This window comes from Panthera uncia, chromosome X (assembly GCF_023721935.1).
Source record: "Panthera uncia isolate 11264 chromosome X, Puncia_PCG_1.0, whole genome shotgun sequence".
In the NCBI taxonomy this organism is placed as follows: Eukaryota; Metazoa; Chordata; class Mammalia; order Carnivora; family Felidae; genus Panthera; species Panthera uncia.
Window position 1 is genome coordinate 59,851,649 of NC_064817.1, and position 15,473 is coordinate 59,867,121.

General features: G+C 35.2%; 1 protein-coding gene across 1 annotated transcript in view; it reads right to left on the bottom strand.

The window, feature by feature from the left end:
• Positions 1 to 807: 807 nt before the first annotated feature.
• Positions 808 to 15,473, bottom strand: part of MAGT1 (magnesium transporter 1) — a 61,106-nt gene continuing 46,440 nt past the window's right edge. The window contains exons 8-10 of the mRNA XM_049644002.1: positions 9,994 to 10,068; positions 6,215 to 6,305; positions 808 to 2,842 (exon numbers count right to left, since the gene is read on the bottom strand). Coding sequence (XP_049499959.1) covers positions 2,827 to 2,842; positions 6,215 to 6,305; positions 9,994 to 10,068 — 182 coding nt within the window. The 3' untranslated portion in view covers positions 808 to 2,826. The remainder of the gene's footprint in view (positions 2,843 to 6,214; positions 6,306 to 9,993; positions 10,069 to 15,473) is intronic.

Here is a 15,473-nt window from a genome sequence, read left to right on the forward strand (position 1 = left end):
GGTGCTGGAAGGTACATTGAGGTGATTTAGTCCAATGCACTCACATTAGAATAAAGAAACAGGTCCTGAGAGAACCTATTTCAAGTGACTTGCCTATGGTCACATAGCTAGACAGAGAGTAAGGAAGGACCAAAAGCTGTTTAAAAGCCAGATCTCTCTACTTCCTGTCCAATGTTCCCATTCCATGTTTGCAAATGTACTGTTGCCCAGTCTCATATAACTTGATAATCTGTCTGGGTAACTTTCAAATCAATTATTCAGTACAAAAACGTAATTTGCCTAGTCACAATGTTCATAGGGACAAAACTAGATCAACCATTTATGACAGCCATTCATCTATTAATCTTGGCTGTTTTGAATCTAATAGGTGACAACATTAATGAAAGATAACATATGAAATCCCAGAAGAATGTATCTCAGTTTAGAAATACCTAAGGGGGGGCACCTGGGTGGCTCAGTCGGTTAAGCGTCCGACTTTCGCTCAGGTCATGATCTCGCAGTTTGTGAGTTCGAGCCCCACGTCGGGCTTTGTGCTGACAGCTCAGATCCTTACTTCAGATTCTGTGTCTCTTTCTCTCTCTGCCCCTCCTCCACCTTGTGCTCTGTCTCTCTCTGCCTCTCAAAAATAAATAAATGTAAAAAAAAATAAAAAATAGAAATACCTAAGGAAATTGGCTTATCAAATTCACTGTCATTAGGACAATAAGAAATTCAATTATAATCTCAAAATGAAATAATCTAATATTACAATTCTAATTTAGTGTTTTAAATTCACCCCTCTTTACATGTTAATCAAAAAACTCAGAGTAGATTGTAAAAGTTTATTGATATGGTCAAAAAGCAAATAGCCAGACATTTGGTTATCTGTGCTACTACAATGTCATTTTGAATAGTATTTTTAAAATGCATAACAAATAATATTTAAAACATTACTAGAAAAGTAAATTAAGAGTCTACTTTAAGGCACTTCAGATGAAAGCAAATTTCAAAGTTTCCATAAAATTAACTCTATTCTAAGTTTAGTAAACCTGCTTTCTACAGATTTTAGCTAGAATGTAACTTTTCTCCCTGCACAAGAAAAATGTGCTATAAGGGAGACAAAACAAATAAAAAAAAGTGCCATTCTTTCAATGCTCATGGCACATTATCTGGAGCTATACAGATTACATGGCAGTAGTATTACCCTGGTCAGTTTGTACAAATCAGGGCATCTTTATACAAGTCTCGTAAGAATCACAGCATAAATTTATTTGGCCTGAGACAATTACAAGAATAGCAGATAAGGAATCCAAAATCACACAATTTACAGGGAAGTAATTACCAAAAAGTGAATCCACTAAAGGGGAAATGGTCAACTGTATGTCCCCACCCACCAAATCTTCAAACAAAAACCCTCATAAAATGTTTCTTCTTAGGCAATTATATCCGTCTCTTCTGCAAATCTCTTTATATAAGACTTTTAGACCACATGGGAGTTATTAGATAGTAAATAGTAGGCAAAGTATTATTTTAATGTAATACTTCTAAGATTGCTTTAAAATTTTTTCACAATCGTAATTATCATATTTCCATAATAGTGGAATTTCAGGATATTCTTCATAGCTATAGGAAAGGTTATGGCTAGATCTAACGATAACTTTCATTCTTTCATTCTTCACATAAATTTGGTTAGCATTTATGGTTATTTCCACTGACAGAAAAAAAGACAAAACTCAAAAACTCTTCAAATATTTACTGTTTCTCTACTTGAGGTGTGGGAATGAAGGCTAAAATAATAGCAAAAACAGAACTGTCAAGAAACAATTTACTTTCCATTCACAGGCAACAACTCAATTATGTCAGGATGTGCTTCTTCCAGTCTAAGGGAGTCCTTCTCCTAAATACAAGGGTTAATGAAATATGTTGTAACTGTAATACAGAAATTGACTTAACCAGATGAACCTATTTTTTTCTCTAAGGTACAAATGAAATAAGCAACAATCTTTAATTTGCAGAAACATTTCAGACAATTTTTAAGTAACACTGATTTTAGCACTAAGCTACATTTTTATTAGAGTGGAACCCACCGTAAATAAAAGAAATTAAGGAGACAGAATAAACCTGAAATCTTTCCAAATAAAAATAGTTAACAACACATTCATGCAGAAATCATAATCCTGTATTTAGACTTTTTAATATCTATAGCTACCACAAAGCATAACTAGCACTGTATTTCAGCAGAAAACATGAAGGAGGGGGAGGACTGGCTAGTCTTTTCTACAGGTTAGATATGTACTCTAAACAATATTGTTCTATTTTCATAAGCTTGCATAGCACATATTTCCCCGCCCAAAAGGAAAGATGTGCAAAGTATACACATCCATGCAAAGATGGAAAAGCTAAAACTGGATTCCTGATACATTTATCTGTAATAGGCATATGTAGGAACACCTGGTCAGTTCTTTTTTTCCCCTAATTTTGGGTAAGATAATATAAAATCAGATAGCCAAAAGCTTACTAAAGCAGTTTTGAACCTTGTTCTAATTAAAATGTAGTAGTTATAAAATTTTTATAATGTACTTAATTTTACTAAATTAAATGTTACATAAAGTTCATCAGGAAGGGAAGGTTAGGAGGAGAATTGTATCCAAAATACTTCATGGTTTTGACAAGAAATTGCTTGTTAAGGCACTACAAATCTTCTTTGGTTAAATGATTAACTATTTAAATCAATTGAAAAAAAAAGAGGTAATACAAAATACACAAATTTCATTCTTTACAACACACACCCATTTTTCATTTTCCAATTTCCATTACTCCAGTGTCTACATATCTCTGGGGTCCTTTTTAACTCATCAGAAAGCTGAAATAAAAACATTAAACAATATGTTAGTCTTTGAAAAAAAAAAGGGCTTTTTTTTTTTTTTTTTTGAGAAACAGAGAGTGTGTGCACACGCAAGCGGGGAAAGAATGGAGGAAGAGGGAGAGAGAGAATCCTAAGCAGGCTCCATGCCCAATGTGGAGCCTGATGTGGGGCTCAATCTCATGACAGTGAGATCATGACCTGAGCCAAAATCAAGAGTGGGATCTTAACTGACTGAGCCACCCAGGCACCCCACAATAGGCTTTAATTCTAACAAATACTGTTATCTTGATTTTAACAGACAAAAGAGCATTTGGGTGTATGCATAATAAACTTTGAGTATTAATACCAAAAGTGAGAAACACCGAGATACTGAGATGGTCTTAGGCGAGAAGGAAATAGACATAAACTTAAGTTAAAATATGTCATGAAGAGAAATACTGATTAATAACTGAATCAACCATGGTGATGAAATAAAGCAATAGAAATCCCAGCGAGATTGCCCTTGTACTCCATTCAGTATTCTATAGAGGAGAAATTATTTTAAAATATATATACACAGAAGAATAAAATTATAAAGGTAGAAGATTATAAATCAAAAATCAAAGTTCGGGTAGGTTTTGTTCTTAAAATTAAGTTTGCCAGCATAAATATCCATCAACTGATGAATGGGTAAGAAGATGTGGTGTGTATATATATATATATATACACACAATGGAACATTACTCAGCAGCCATAAAAAAGAACAAAATCTTGTCACCTGCAAAGACATGGATGGAGCTAGACAGTATTATGCTAAGTGAAATAAGTCAGTCAGAGAAAGACAAATACCATATGATTTTACTCATATGTGGAATTCAAGAAATAAAACAAACAATGGGGTGCCTGGATGGTTCAGTCAGTTAAGTGCCTGACTTTTCATCTTGGCTCAGGTCATGGTCTCACGGTTGTTGAGACTGAGCCCCACATTGGGCTCCATGCTGACAGTACGGAGCCTGCTTGGGATTCTCTCTCTCCCTCTCTCTGTGTCCCTCCCCTGTGTGTACTCTCTCTCTCTCTCTCTCAAAATAAGTAAATATTAAAATAGAAAGAAAACAAATGAGCAAAGGGGAGGGAGAAAGAGGGAATCAAACCAAGAAAGAGACTCTTAACTACAGGGAACTGATGGTTACCAGAATGGAGGTGGGGGGAGAATGGGTTATATAGGTGATGGGGATTAAGGCGTATACTTCTTATAATGAGCACCAAGTATTATATGGAAGTGCTGAATTACTAAATTGTACACCTGAAACTAATATTACACTGTATGTTAACTAACTGGAATTTTACTCACCATCAAAAAGAATTAAATCTTACTACTTGCAACCACATGGATGGAGCTAGTGTATTTTGCTAAGCAAAATAAGTCAGTCACAGAAAGACAAATACCATATAATTTCACTTATATGTGGAATTTAAGAAACAAAACAGATGAACATAGGGGAAGGGGGAAAAAAGAGAGGGAAGCAAACCATGAGACTCCTACGTCTAGAGAACAAACTGAGGGCTGATGGAAGGGAGGTAGTCGGGGGATGGGCTAAATGGGTGATGGGTATTGAAGAGGGCACTTGTGATGAGCACTGGGTGTTATACGTAAGTGATGAATCACTAAATTCTACTCCTGACACCAGTATTACACTATATGATAACTAAAATTTAAATAAAAATCTGAAAAATAAAAAAAGAAATAAAATTAAGTATGTTTGCAAGAAAAAATTCAAAAAAAGATTGATTTATGTTGTTCATTGATCAAAAGAATCTAGGACTGTCACAATATAATCAATCAACCAAGGAGCTGTTCAAAATTACCTACTGCAAACATGTGTTAAAAGTAATATGAAAAATGAATTTGTCTCTCAAAAATATCACTTGATATACTTTATTTTTAGTGTTCATAGTCCTTTATACAACAGGACAATGTTGTATTAAAAGAACAGGAATTATGGCAACTGGTACTCAGATTATAAAACTAACTCACAACATTCCCCATTATGTAGGTACACATCTCATGGCTACTAACAGAATAAAATCGAGAATTTACAACCAGGACAGTAATTTCTTCCCTGAGCCTTAGAGATCTCTATGAACATTTCAAGCCAATTAGATCTTCTTAAACACTCTTTCTTTTTTTGTTGTTGTTTTATAGTTTATTTATTTTGAGAGAGAGAGAGTGTAAGCAGAAGGGAAGAGAGAGCCAGGCAGGCCCCATGCTGACAGTTCCTCAAACACTCTTTCTTATACTCTCCATAAACTGGATTCTAGGGTACCTCGATGGCTCAGTTGGTTAAGTGTCCGACTTTTTTTTTTTTTTAACGTTTATTTGTTTTTGAAGGAGAGAGAGACAGAGCATGAGCAGGGGAGGGGCAGAGACAGAGGGAGACACAGAATGTGAAGCAGGCTCCAGTCTCTGAGCTGTCAGCACAGAGCCTGATGCAGGGCTTGAATTCACAAATCATGAGAGCTGAAGTCGGATACTTAGCCGACTGAGCCACCCAGGTGCCCCAAGCATCCGGCTCTTGATTTTGGCTCAGGTCATGATTTCACTGTTCATGGGGTTGAGCCCCCATGCTGTTAGCACAGAGCCTGTTTTGGATTCTCTCTCTCCTTCTCTTTCTGCCCCTTGTCCCTGCTCATGTGCTCTTTCTTTCTCAAAATAAATAAAAACCTTAAAAAATCAAAATAATAAAAAAATAAACTGGATTCTAATGAAATGTTCTGTTTATGCCATCTAAAGAGCCTTGAAAAGTAGAGGTGAGAAGTTTTAAAATAACATTAAAAGATAATTTGCTCGAGGGTGCCTAGGTGGCTCGGTTGAGCGTCCAACTCTTGATTTTGGCTCAGATCATGATTTTGCATTTCGTGGCATCAAGCCCCATGCTGGGCTCTTTGCTGACAGCATGGAGCCTGATTCGGATTCTCTCTCTCCCTCTCTCTCTGCCCCTCCTCTGCTCCCTCTCTCTCTCAAAATAAAAAAAAATAAAAAATAATAAATAATAAATAAAATAATAATTTGCTCCTCAAGAGTAAGTAGAGTATGTGGACAAGGCATAAAATAGTCTAATCATTAAGTGTTTTTAGATTTTTAGATTAAATTAGGTGATGTCAGAACAACCCTCAAAGATATTCCTGAGAAGAGAAATCACATACTATTGTCCATTATATCATAATTTTCTTAAGTTAATTTTTATATGCAACATATCTAAGTTAATGCCTATCTCTGCTTTAGAAGTTAGACTAGTTTGGAGGTAAAGAAAAACAAATATTATAAAGCAACATTAACTCTAATCATTGTTAAGTATAGGTAATCACTATGTAAATATAAAATAATCATACCTATATGGATATCCATGATATTTAGATCTGAAAATAGACAGCATCCAACTGAAGAATAATACAACAAGTACAATACCAGCCACACACATTACTGGAGAAAAACAAAAGGAGAGCAAAATGAGCAGGTTAAGCAAAATAAAAAACTGGGGCACAAATTTTAGTCTACAAGAGTGAAAAGGAAGGGATATAATTTACTGGTAAATTGCGGTTTTCCAAAAATTTTCATACCTATTCTTTCTTTAAAATTTTTTCTAAAGTTTATTTATTTACTTTTGCGGGGGGAAAGGGGCAGAGAGAGAGGGAGAGATAGAATCCCAAGCAGGCTCTGTGCTGTCAGCACAGAGCCCAATGTGGGGCTTGAACTCACGGTCCGTGAGATCATGACCTTAGTCGAAATCAAGAGTTGGACACCCAACCGAGTGAGTCACCCAGGCGCCTCCATACCTATTCTTTATCTTCAGGATTCTGCCTTCCCATTTAATTTGAACCATTACAATATAATAGAGTAGTTCCACTTATACATTTGTGCAATTTAATTGTATATAATATATTCCTTTAAAATTATCACAGTCAAGAAATTAGTGTTAGAAAGTTCTACTGACAAGGAAATCACTCACTAAATTCCTTTTAAACCCTTAAAAGTGGCCTTATTGTATTGATAAATATTGATTTAAAGACATCTGATAACATCATTGTGACACCCTCACTTGAAAGTACTTTATTTATTTATAGGTAACTACACTGCCTAAATAAGGTACTCATTCAATATGGATGCCTCATTTGAATAATGAGGGGGAAAATACTGAATCCTAGCTCTAAATTCATAGCTCTCTACATTCATTTCATATGCTCTGATTTGGCATAGCCGTTAACGACCTTAAATCTGGATGCTGACCCCACAATGCTCAAGTATGATTCCCATAACTTGAGGCTCTTTGAGTCCTGCGAATAACACTGGCTAAAAAGCACAGAGGTGGGGATGTGGGAAAGCATGTGTGCTACAGCAGAAGTTCTAGGGAAACATACTTATTGGCCAACACAAAAAACAGCTTTTAGTTATCTTATACTTAGGGAACAGTTTTTTTTTTCCTTTTTTAAGTTATCACATAATATGATTAGGGACTAAAATGTAAATGTTAAAGGGGCACCTGGGTGGCTCAGTCAGTTAAGCATCCGACTTCAGCTCAGGTCATGATCTTGCAGTCTGTGAGTTCAAGCCCCATGTCAGGCTCTGTGCTGACAGCTCAGAGCCTGGAGCCTGCTTCGGATTCTGTGTCTCCCTCTCTCTCTGCCCCTCCCTCACTTGCACTCTGTCTCTGTCTCTCAAAAATAAATAAACATTAAAAAAAAATTTTTAAATGTTAAATATATTTTTTCTGAGTATTAACACATGATCATTGTAGAAGTTTTTTTTATCCAATTAAACACACACATACATGTATATCTATATCTATATCAATCTATATATAAAATCAGTCTGTGTATGTTTGTATTCTACTTTTTTCATGTAACATATCTAAAAGTGTCTAAGACAGTTCTGGTATAAAACAAATGTTAAATAAGTGCTTATGGTTATTATTTGTATTATTTTATTAGGTTAGAACCTTAGAAGTAGATCAAATTGTGATTATTTTAATATATGTCACCAAAATACTTTATAATTTAAATTCATGCCACCAGTGTAGTACCCAGAGGGCCTATTCCCAATAATGGATACTGAGAAAGGCAAGTTTTTAAGTCAGGCAATGAAAGGATGTATACTGACTAGATAAAAAATTGATACATTTGTTCTGCTTTTGCAATATGTGAAGATTCATTTCAATTCAGAAAAATAAGAATCTTCTAAATCTGAAATCCAATGTCATCATCTTTTTTCTAGAATAAAAAGTAGACTTTATTTAGTGAGTTTAATTTGATAACATTTAACTCTGTAGTCATAAAAGTAAAACTCTGATTTAAAGTTATTTTATGTAAGTAAAATAAAACTACATTGCTAGCATTTCTTTGCAACAAGTACCCATGTGTGAATATTTTAATATATAAAAAGTTCACCCAAACCAATAGAAAGAGTTCTAAGACTCTAATAGATTAAATAGCAAAAGTCAAAAAGGCTTTTTACAGAAGGGAAAACACAAACAGCTAATAAACATTTAGAAAAATATTCAACTTTACTAATAACCAAAGAAGTACAAAATAATATAAAGTTTCCCCCTCATCTGATTAGCAAACACACACACACACACACACACACACACACACACAACCACACACACAGATTTTTAATGAGCTTAGTTTAGCTAATGCTGACAAAGTTACTGTGAAACAAGCATTCTTTTTTTTTTTTTTTTTTTTTTGGAAACAAGCATTTTTAAATGCCACTAGTAGGAATCTAAACTATCAGAACATCTGGGGAAAGAGTTTGGCATCATCAGTTTAAAACATCGAGAGAATTAAAAAATACACAGGACCATACAGTCATTCAACTTGTAGGAATCTACCTTCTTTTTTAATGTTTATTTATTTTTGAGACAGAGAGAGACAGAGCGTGAGCAGGGGTAGGGCAGAGAGAGAGGGAGACAGAATCCAAAGCAGGCTCCAGGCTCTGAGCTGTCAGCACAGAGCCCGATGCGGGGCTAGAACTCACAAACTGCGAGATCATGACCTGAGTCGAAGTCGAACGCTTAACCGACTGAGCCACCCAGGCGCCCCTGTAGGAATCTACCTTAAGAAATTAATATGAGGGGCGCCTGGGTGGCTCAGTCGGTTGGGCGTCTGACTTCGGCCCAGGTCATGATATCGTGGTTCGTGGATTCGAGCCCCCGCATCGGGCTCTGTGCTGACAGCCCAGAGCCTGGAGCCTGCTTTGAATTCTGTGTCTCCCTCTCTCTCTGCCCCGCCCCTACTCACACTCTGTCTCTCTCTGTCTCTCAAAAATAAATAAACATTGAAAAAAAATTTAAAAAAAAGGAAATTAATATGAAATGAGAATAAAGCTTAATATGCTATGATAGTCATTAAGGAAATATTATTATAATGGAAGTTAGAAGAAAATCTAAATGTTTAACAAAATCAGAATGGTTAAGTAAACTACCGCATAGAGTACAAATTTAAAATTATGTATAGGAAAATATTTATTAGTGAATTAAGTCCAGTTAAAAAGGGAGGTACAAGATTTAAAATTTTATAGAGTTTTAAATATGTTTTTACAAATGAAAGACACTATATTAAAACATTAAAATATTTAGCTTCTCAATTATGGAATAATGGGTAATTCTCCCCCAAATGTTTCACACTCTGATTTCCCTTCACATTTTCTTTTTTTTCTTCAACGTTTTTTTTTTTTTTTTTTTTTTTATTTATTTTTGGGACAGAGAGAGACAGAGCATGAACGGGGGAGGGGCAGAGAGAGAGGGAGACACAGAATCGGAAGCAGGCTCCAGGCTCGGAGCCATCAGCCCAGAGCCTGACGCGGGGCTCGAACTCACAGACCGCGAGATCGTGACCTGGCTGAAGTCGGACGCTTAACCGACTGCGCCACCCAGGCGCCCCTCCCTTCACATTTTCAACATTAAGTGTATGTTACTTTTAAAATAATTAAGAAGTAAAACAACACACTTATATCTAAGAGAGGAAGTGATTAAGAGGACATTCTTTTTTCTATATTAAAAGCAGAACTGTTATGTAACATTATATGCCAACTATATTTTAATAACACAAAATAAAAATTAAATAAAAAATAAAGGTATAATTGTTACACTTTGGCATATGATATAACTTACTCTTTCGCTTTCCAATATCCATGTCAGAGGTAGCAGCTTCACATAAGAGCACCATCCCTAAGGTAACTCCACCATCTTAGAAAAATTGTTTAAGGAGAAATTCATACAGACACAAAGACATACTACTTTAATATTCTTATTATTTCATGAAGAAAATTACAATGAACATACAAACCTTCAAATTTCAATTACCAAAAACTAAAATACATAATCTTGTATCTATACAGAATGGCAATTATTTACTGTGAAGATATAATAAAAATATTAAGGTTGGAAAATTACTTCATTTGTACAAATAAAAACTAATATTTTCAACAAATATCCCACAATAACTCACAAATGAAATATGAGTTTTCCTGACATGGTACTTTGATATAACCTTTCTGGACATTCTGGCAACTATTGCTCCATCCTTGTATATGTTTTATTTATTTATTTATTTATTTTAATGTTTATTTATTTTGAAAGAGAGAGAAAGAACTTGAGCAAAGGAGGGACAGAGAGAGAGAATCCCAAGCAGGCTCCATGCTGCCAGTGCAGAGCCCAATGCAGGGCTTGATCTCATGAACCAAGAGATCATGACCTGAGCCGAAATCAAGAGTTGACATTCAACCACCTGAGCCACCCAGGCACCCACAACCTTGTATACATTTTAAAACATAAACAGCCTTTATGGTTATTCAACCACCCTCCCAAATTGAAAACACTTGAAATGTACACCATTTGGAGAGAATAGCAGCTAATTTTTATTTGAAAAATAACTTTTCAAAAATTCTCCAGAATTTCAACAATTAACTTCTAAAGTACAAATTACTACTAAACTCAGCTTGACATATTCTAATAAAAAAAAAAGAAAATCCTGTATGTCATCACCTCAATTTTATTCAGCTTAATATAGAAGCTACATAAATACAAAATATACCTACTCATGAAAATAGGTTACACATGGGATGGTTAACTGCTAAAATAAGCAAAATTGAATTTTAAAGCAAATATAATGTGTTCTAATAGAAAAGAGAAATTTACCCTGCAGTTTGGTAAATACAAACAGCAGTTAAAAATGCCCAAATCACCAAGGTCATGATCTCACAGTTCATGGGTTTGAGCCCTGTGTCAGGCTCTGTGCTGACAGCTCAGAGGCTGATGCCTGCTTCGGATTCTGTATCTCCCTCTCTCTGTCCCTTCCCCACTCGGCAATCTGTCTGTGTCTCTCAAAAATAAATTAAACATCAAAAATCTTTTTCTTAAAGCCCGTATCAGGGATGCCTGTGTGGCTCTGTCAGTTAAGCAGTCCACTCTTGATTTCATCTCAGGTTATGATCTCACAGCTTTGTGAGTTTGAACCCCATGTCGGGCTCTGCGCTGATTGCTCAAAGCCGGCTTGGGATTCTTTTTCTCTCTGCCCTTCCCCCTCTAGTGCTCTTTCTCTCTCTCCTCAAAGTAAATAAACTTAAAAAAATTCCCAAATTAATTACACATACACACATACACATTGTAGGCTACCACATGTGGGTATGATTAAGAAGAAAGGGAAAAATAGGTGTTCAGGTAAAGCCTGAATTTATCACTGGCTCTACAGTTTGTCTATTAATCCCTTCACTATGGTCTTGCACTCTCTCTTAATAGCCTTTTTTTAGGCATTATGCCCATTCATCATGCTTTTAGTTGCTTAGACAAGTAGTATTCTGCCAATGATTATTTTTTCTAAGGTTCTTTATACCCAGATACATGAAAAGACTGATCATTTCTGTAGGCTTTAGTTAGAAGGCACTCTTGATTAATGGCTGAGACTTTTGCTTTCGGAATGGTTTGTTTTGTATCATGGTCTATATGTATTTTCTTTAAATAAGCTTTCCATCTTGCAATATACCACCAAGGTCTTTGTGTACTGTTCTCAGTTATCAAGAGCTGTGATGTACTTCCATATGTATTGTTTCATTTCATTTATTGATTCATATCATTTATTGACAAACTTTTACTGACACTGCCTATTATATGGCAGGTGCTTCTAGATGTTGGGAGTTAAAAGTTGGACAAAATTAGGGCGCCTGGGTGGCTCAGTTAGTTGAGTGTCCGACTTCAGCTCAGGTCATGATCTCACAGCTCGTGGGTTCGAGCCCCATATTGGGCTCTATGCTGGCAGCTCAGAGCCTGGAGCCTGCTTCTGATTCTGTGTCTCCCTCTCTCTCTGCCCCTCCCCTGTTCACGCTCTGTATCTCTCTCTCCCCTCAAAAATAAATGAAGATTAAAGAAAATATTTTTAAAAAGTTGAACAAAATATAGACCATTCTTTGGACAAGTTTACATTCTAGTGGGATATATAAGTGATGAAACAAATAATAAATAATTACCTAATCATGATTAAATGTTACTATGGGAGAACTGAATAGAAATTAGAGAAAGTAGTATTTTATAACACATAAGAACTGGGCTATAAAATGAGCTACCAGTGGGGCGCCTGGGTGGCTCAATTGGTTAAGTGTCCAACTTCAGCTCAAGTCATGATCTTATGGTTCAGGAGTCTGAGCTCCGCATTGGGCTCTGTAGCTCAGAGCCTGGAGCCTGCTTCTGATTCTGTCTCCCTCTCTCTCTGCCCTCCCCCACTCACGCTCTGTCTCTCTCTTAAAAATAAACATCAAAAATTTTTTTAAAGAACTAGGAGAACTAAAGTATATTATATATGATGAAGGCAAAGACATTTGCATAAAATGAGGAATAATTATAAAATTGTGGAAAAATGTTTAAATTACGTACTTTGAATTATTATTGTCCGAGGTAATTTAAGCAATGACATACAATTTCTTTGCCTATTGAATTAGCAGTTTAAAAAAGTGAGAAAACAGGGGCACCTGGGTGGCTCAGTCAGTTAAGACCTCAGACTTGAGCTCAGGTGACGGACAATCTCACAGTTCATTAGTGCACTTGTGCATGCACTCTCACACTGTCTCTCTCAGAAACAATAAATGAATAAACTTTAAAGAAAAAATGTGAGAATACATAATAATACTTAGAACTTGTCAGGGCTATCAGTGCACATATTCTGGCAGCAATCCTCCTTCCCTTTTTTTCAGTAAAATTACTTTGGAAAATAATTTAGACAAAACATCAAGAACAATAGAAAGATTTGTACACTTTGCTTCAAATCTTACTTCTGAGAATTTGGAGATATGTCAAATTATCTTATATTTATTTTTTTAATGTTTATTTTTGAGAGAGAGTGTGCATGAGTGGGGTAGGGGCAGAGAGAGAGGGAGACACAGAATACAAAGTAGGCTCCAGGTTCTGAGCTGTCAGCATAGGGCCTGACGCGGGGCTCCAACCCACAAACCATGAGATCGTGACCCGAGTCGAAGTTGGACACTTAACCAACTGAGCCACCCAGACGTCCCTGCCAAATTATGTTTATATCCAAGTAAACACTCGTTGCAATGTTCAACAATAGGAGAATAACTGAATTATGATATACATATTATATAAACATTAAGAATGATCACTATTTTTCTTTGCCTGTATTTTCTTATTTCTCTGTAATTCTCATGCAACGTTTATAACTATAAAGGCCAACAATGATACAGAAAATGCTTGTGATATATTAAACCAAACTGCATACAAAGTATGTCTATAACTACAAAAAAAGGATCACCCCCTCAAAAAAATACAAATAAGCAAAGAATGCAAGAGAATATGCAAAAATAAACCTAGATTTTAATATTAGGGTTTAAGATCATGGATGACATTTTTCTGATCTGCTGTTTTATTTTTTACATTAAAATATATTTAATGTATAATTCCATTTGTGTAAAGTTAAAAAATAAGCAAAACTGATCCACATTGTTAGCTGTCAGGATAGTAGTTACCTTTGGGTGGGGAGGTAGCAATCTGGAGGAGGTGATGAGATGGAGGAGGCTTTGGGTTGTGAGTAAAATTTTATTTCATCAGCTGGGTGGTGGTTACACCTAGTTTTGTTCATTTTGTGAAAATTTATCAAACTGTACACTGCACTTATAAATTGGGAACATTTCTGCATGAATATAATAATTCAAATTAAAAAGTTTAAAATGTTATTTTAAAAGTTGCTTTTAGTAGATCACTCAATTCATACAGATTGCTTTATTAATCATGTAGTAAATTATACAATACTAAAATAATGATAAATATGTGGATATTTTCCAAACTCATAATTACTAGTTAGTAGTAGTCTCATTCTATTAGTTCTTATCACATGGTAACTTTTGAGTTTTCAGGCTTTGTGTCCATTAAAAAAAATAAGGGATTTTCAGTCTTCCATAAAATTCCCTACTGCTAACACAGTTAAATAACTTCATTCATGGTCTCACCATCACACCTTATTACACAGTATTTAAGGTACTGTCTTGTAATCTGTACACATCTGTTTGTCTCAATACTGTAAATTCCTTAGATAAATAATGCATTCATAACATTTAGCAAAGTAATTGCTCAGAAAACATCACTCACACCTTCCTAACCACTACCAAAAAAGCTAAAACAAAGGAAAAATAAATATCTCACTGAAAAAAATTTCCCATTTTGCATCCTATTAACCAAATTTACAAAAAATGCTGTATTTCCAAATAGAAACTATTGTGACTTCATCAAAATAAAAAGCTTCTGCACAGTGAAGCAAATAATCAACAAAACTAAAAGGCAACCGACAGAATGGAAGAAGATATTTGCAAATGACATATCTGATAAAGAGTTAGTATCCAAAATATATGAAGAACTTACAAAACTCAACACCCAAAAAACAAATAATTTTTGGGCAGAAGACATGAATAGACACTTCTCCAAAGAAGATGTACAGATGGCTAACAGACACATGAAAAGATGCTCAATTTCACTGATCATCAGGGAAATAAAAATCACAACCACAATGAGATACCACTCACACCAGTTAGAATGTCTAAAATTAACAACACAGGAAACAACAGGTGTTGGCAAGGATGTGAGAAAGAGGAACCCTCTTACACTCTTGGTAGGAATACAAACCGGTGAAACCACTGTGGAAAACAGTATGGAGGTTCTTCAAAAAGTTAAAAATATAACTACCCTATGATCCAGCAATTGCACTAGTAGGAATTTACCAAAAGGATACAAAATTACAAATTCAAAGGGATACATGCCCTCCAATGTTTACAGCAGCATTATCAACAATAGCCAAAGTATGGAAAAAGCCCAAATGTCCATCAACTGATGAATGGATAAAAAAGATGTGAGAGATATAGATGAGATAGAGATAGAGATATATAGATATAGAGAGGGAATAGAATATTACTCAGCTATAAAAAAGGAATGAAATCTTGCCATTTGCAATGATGTGGATGGAGATGGAAGAAGGTATTATGCTAAGCAAATTACATCACTCAGAGAAAGACAAATACCATGTGATTTCACTCATATGTGTAATTTAAGAAACAAAACAAATGAACATAAGAGGGGGGAATGAGAGGCAAAGAAACAGG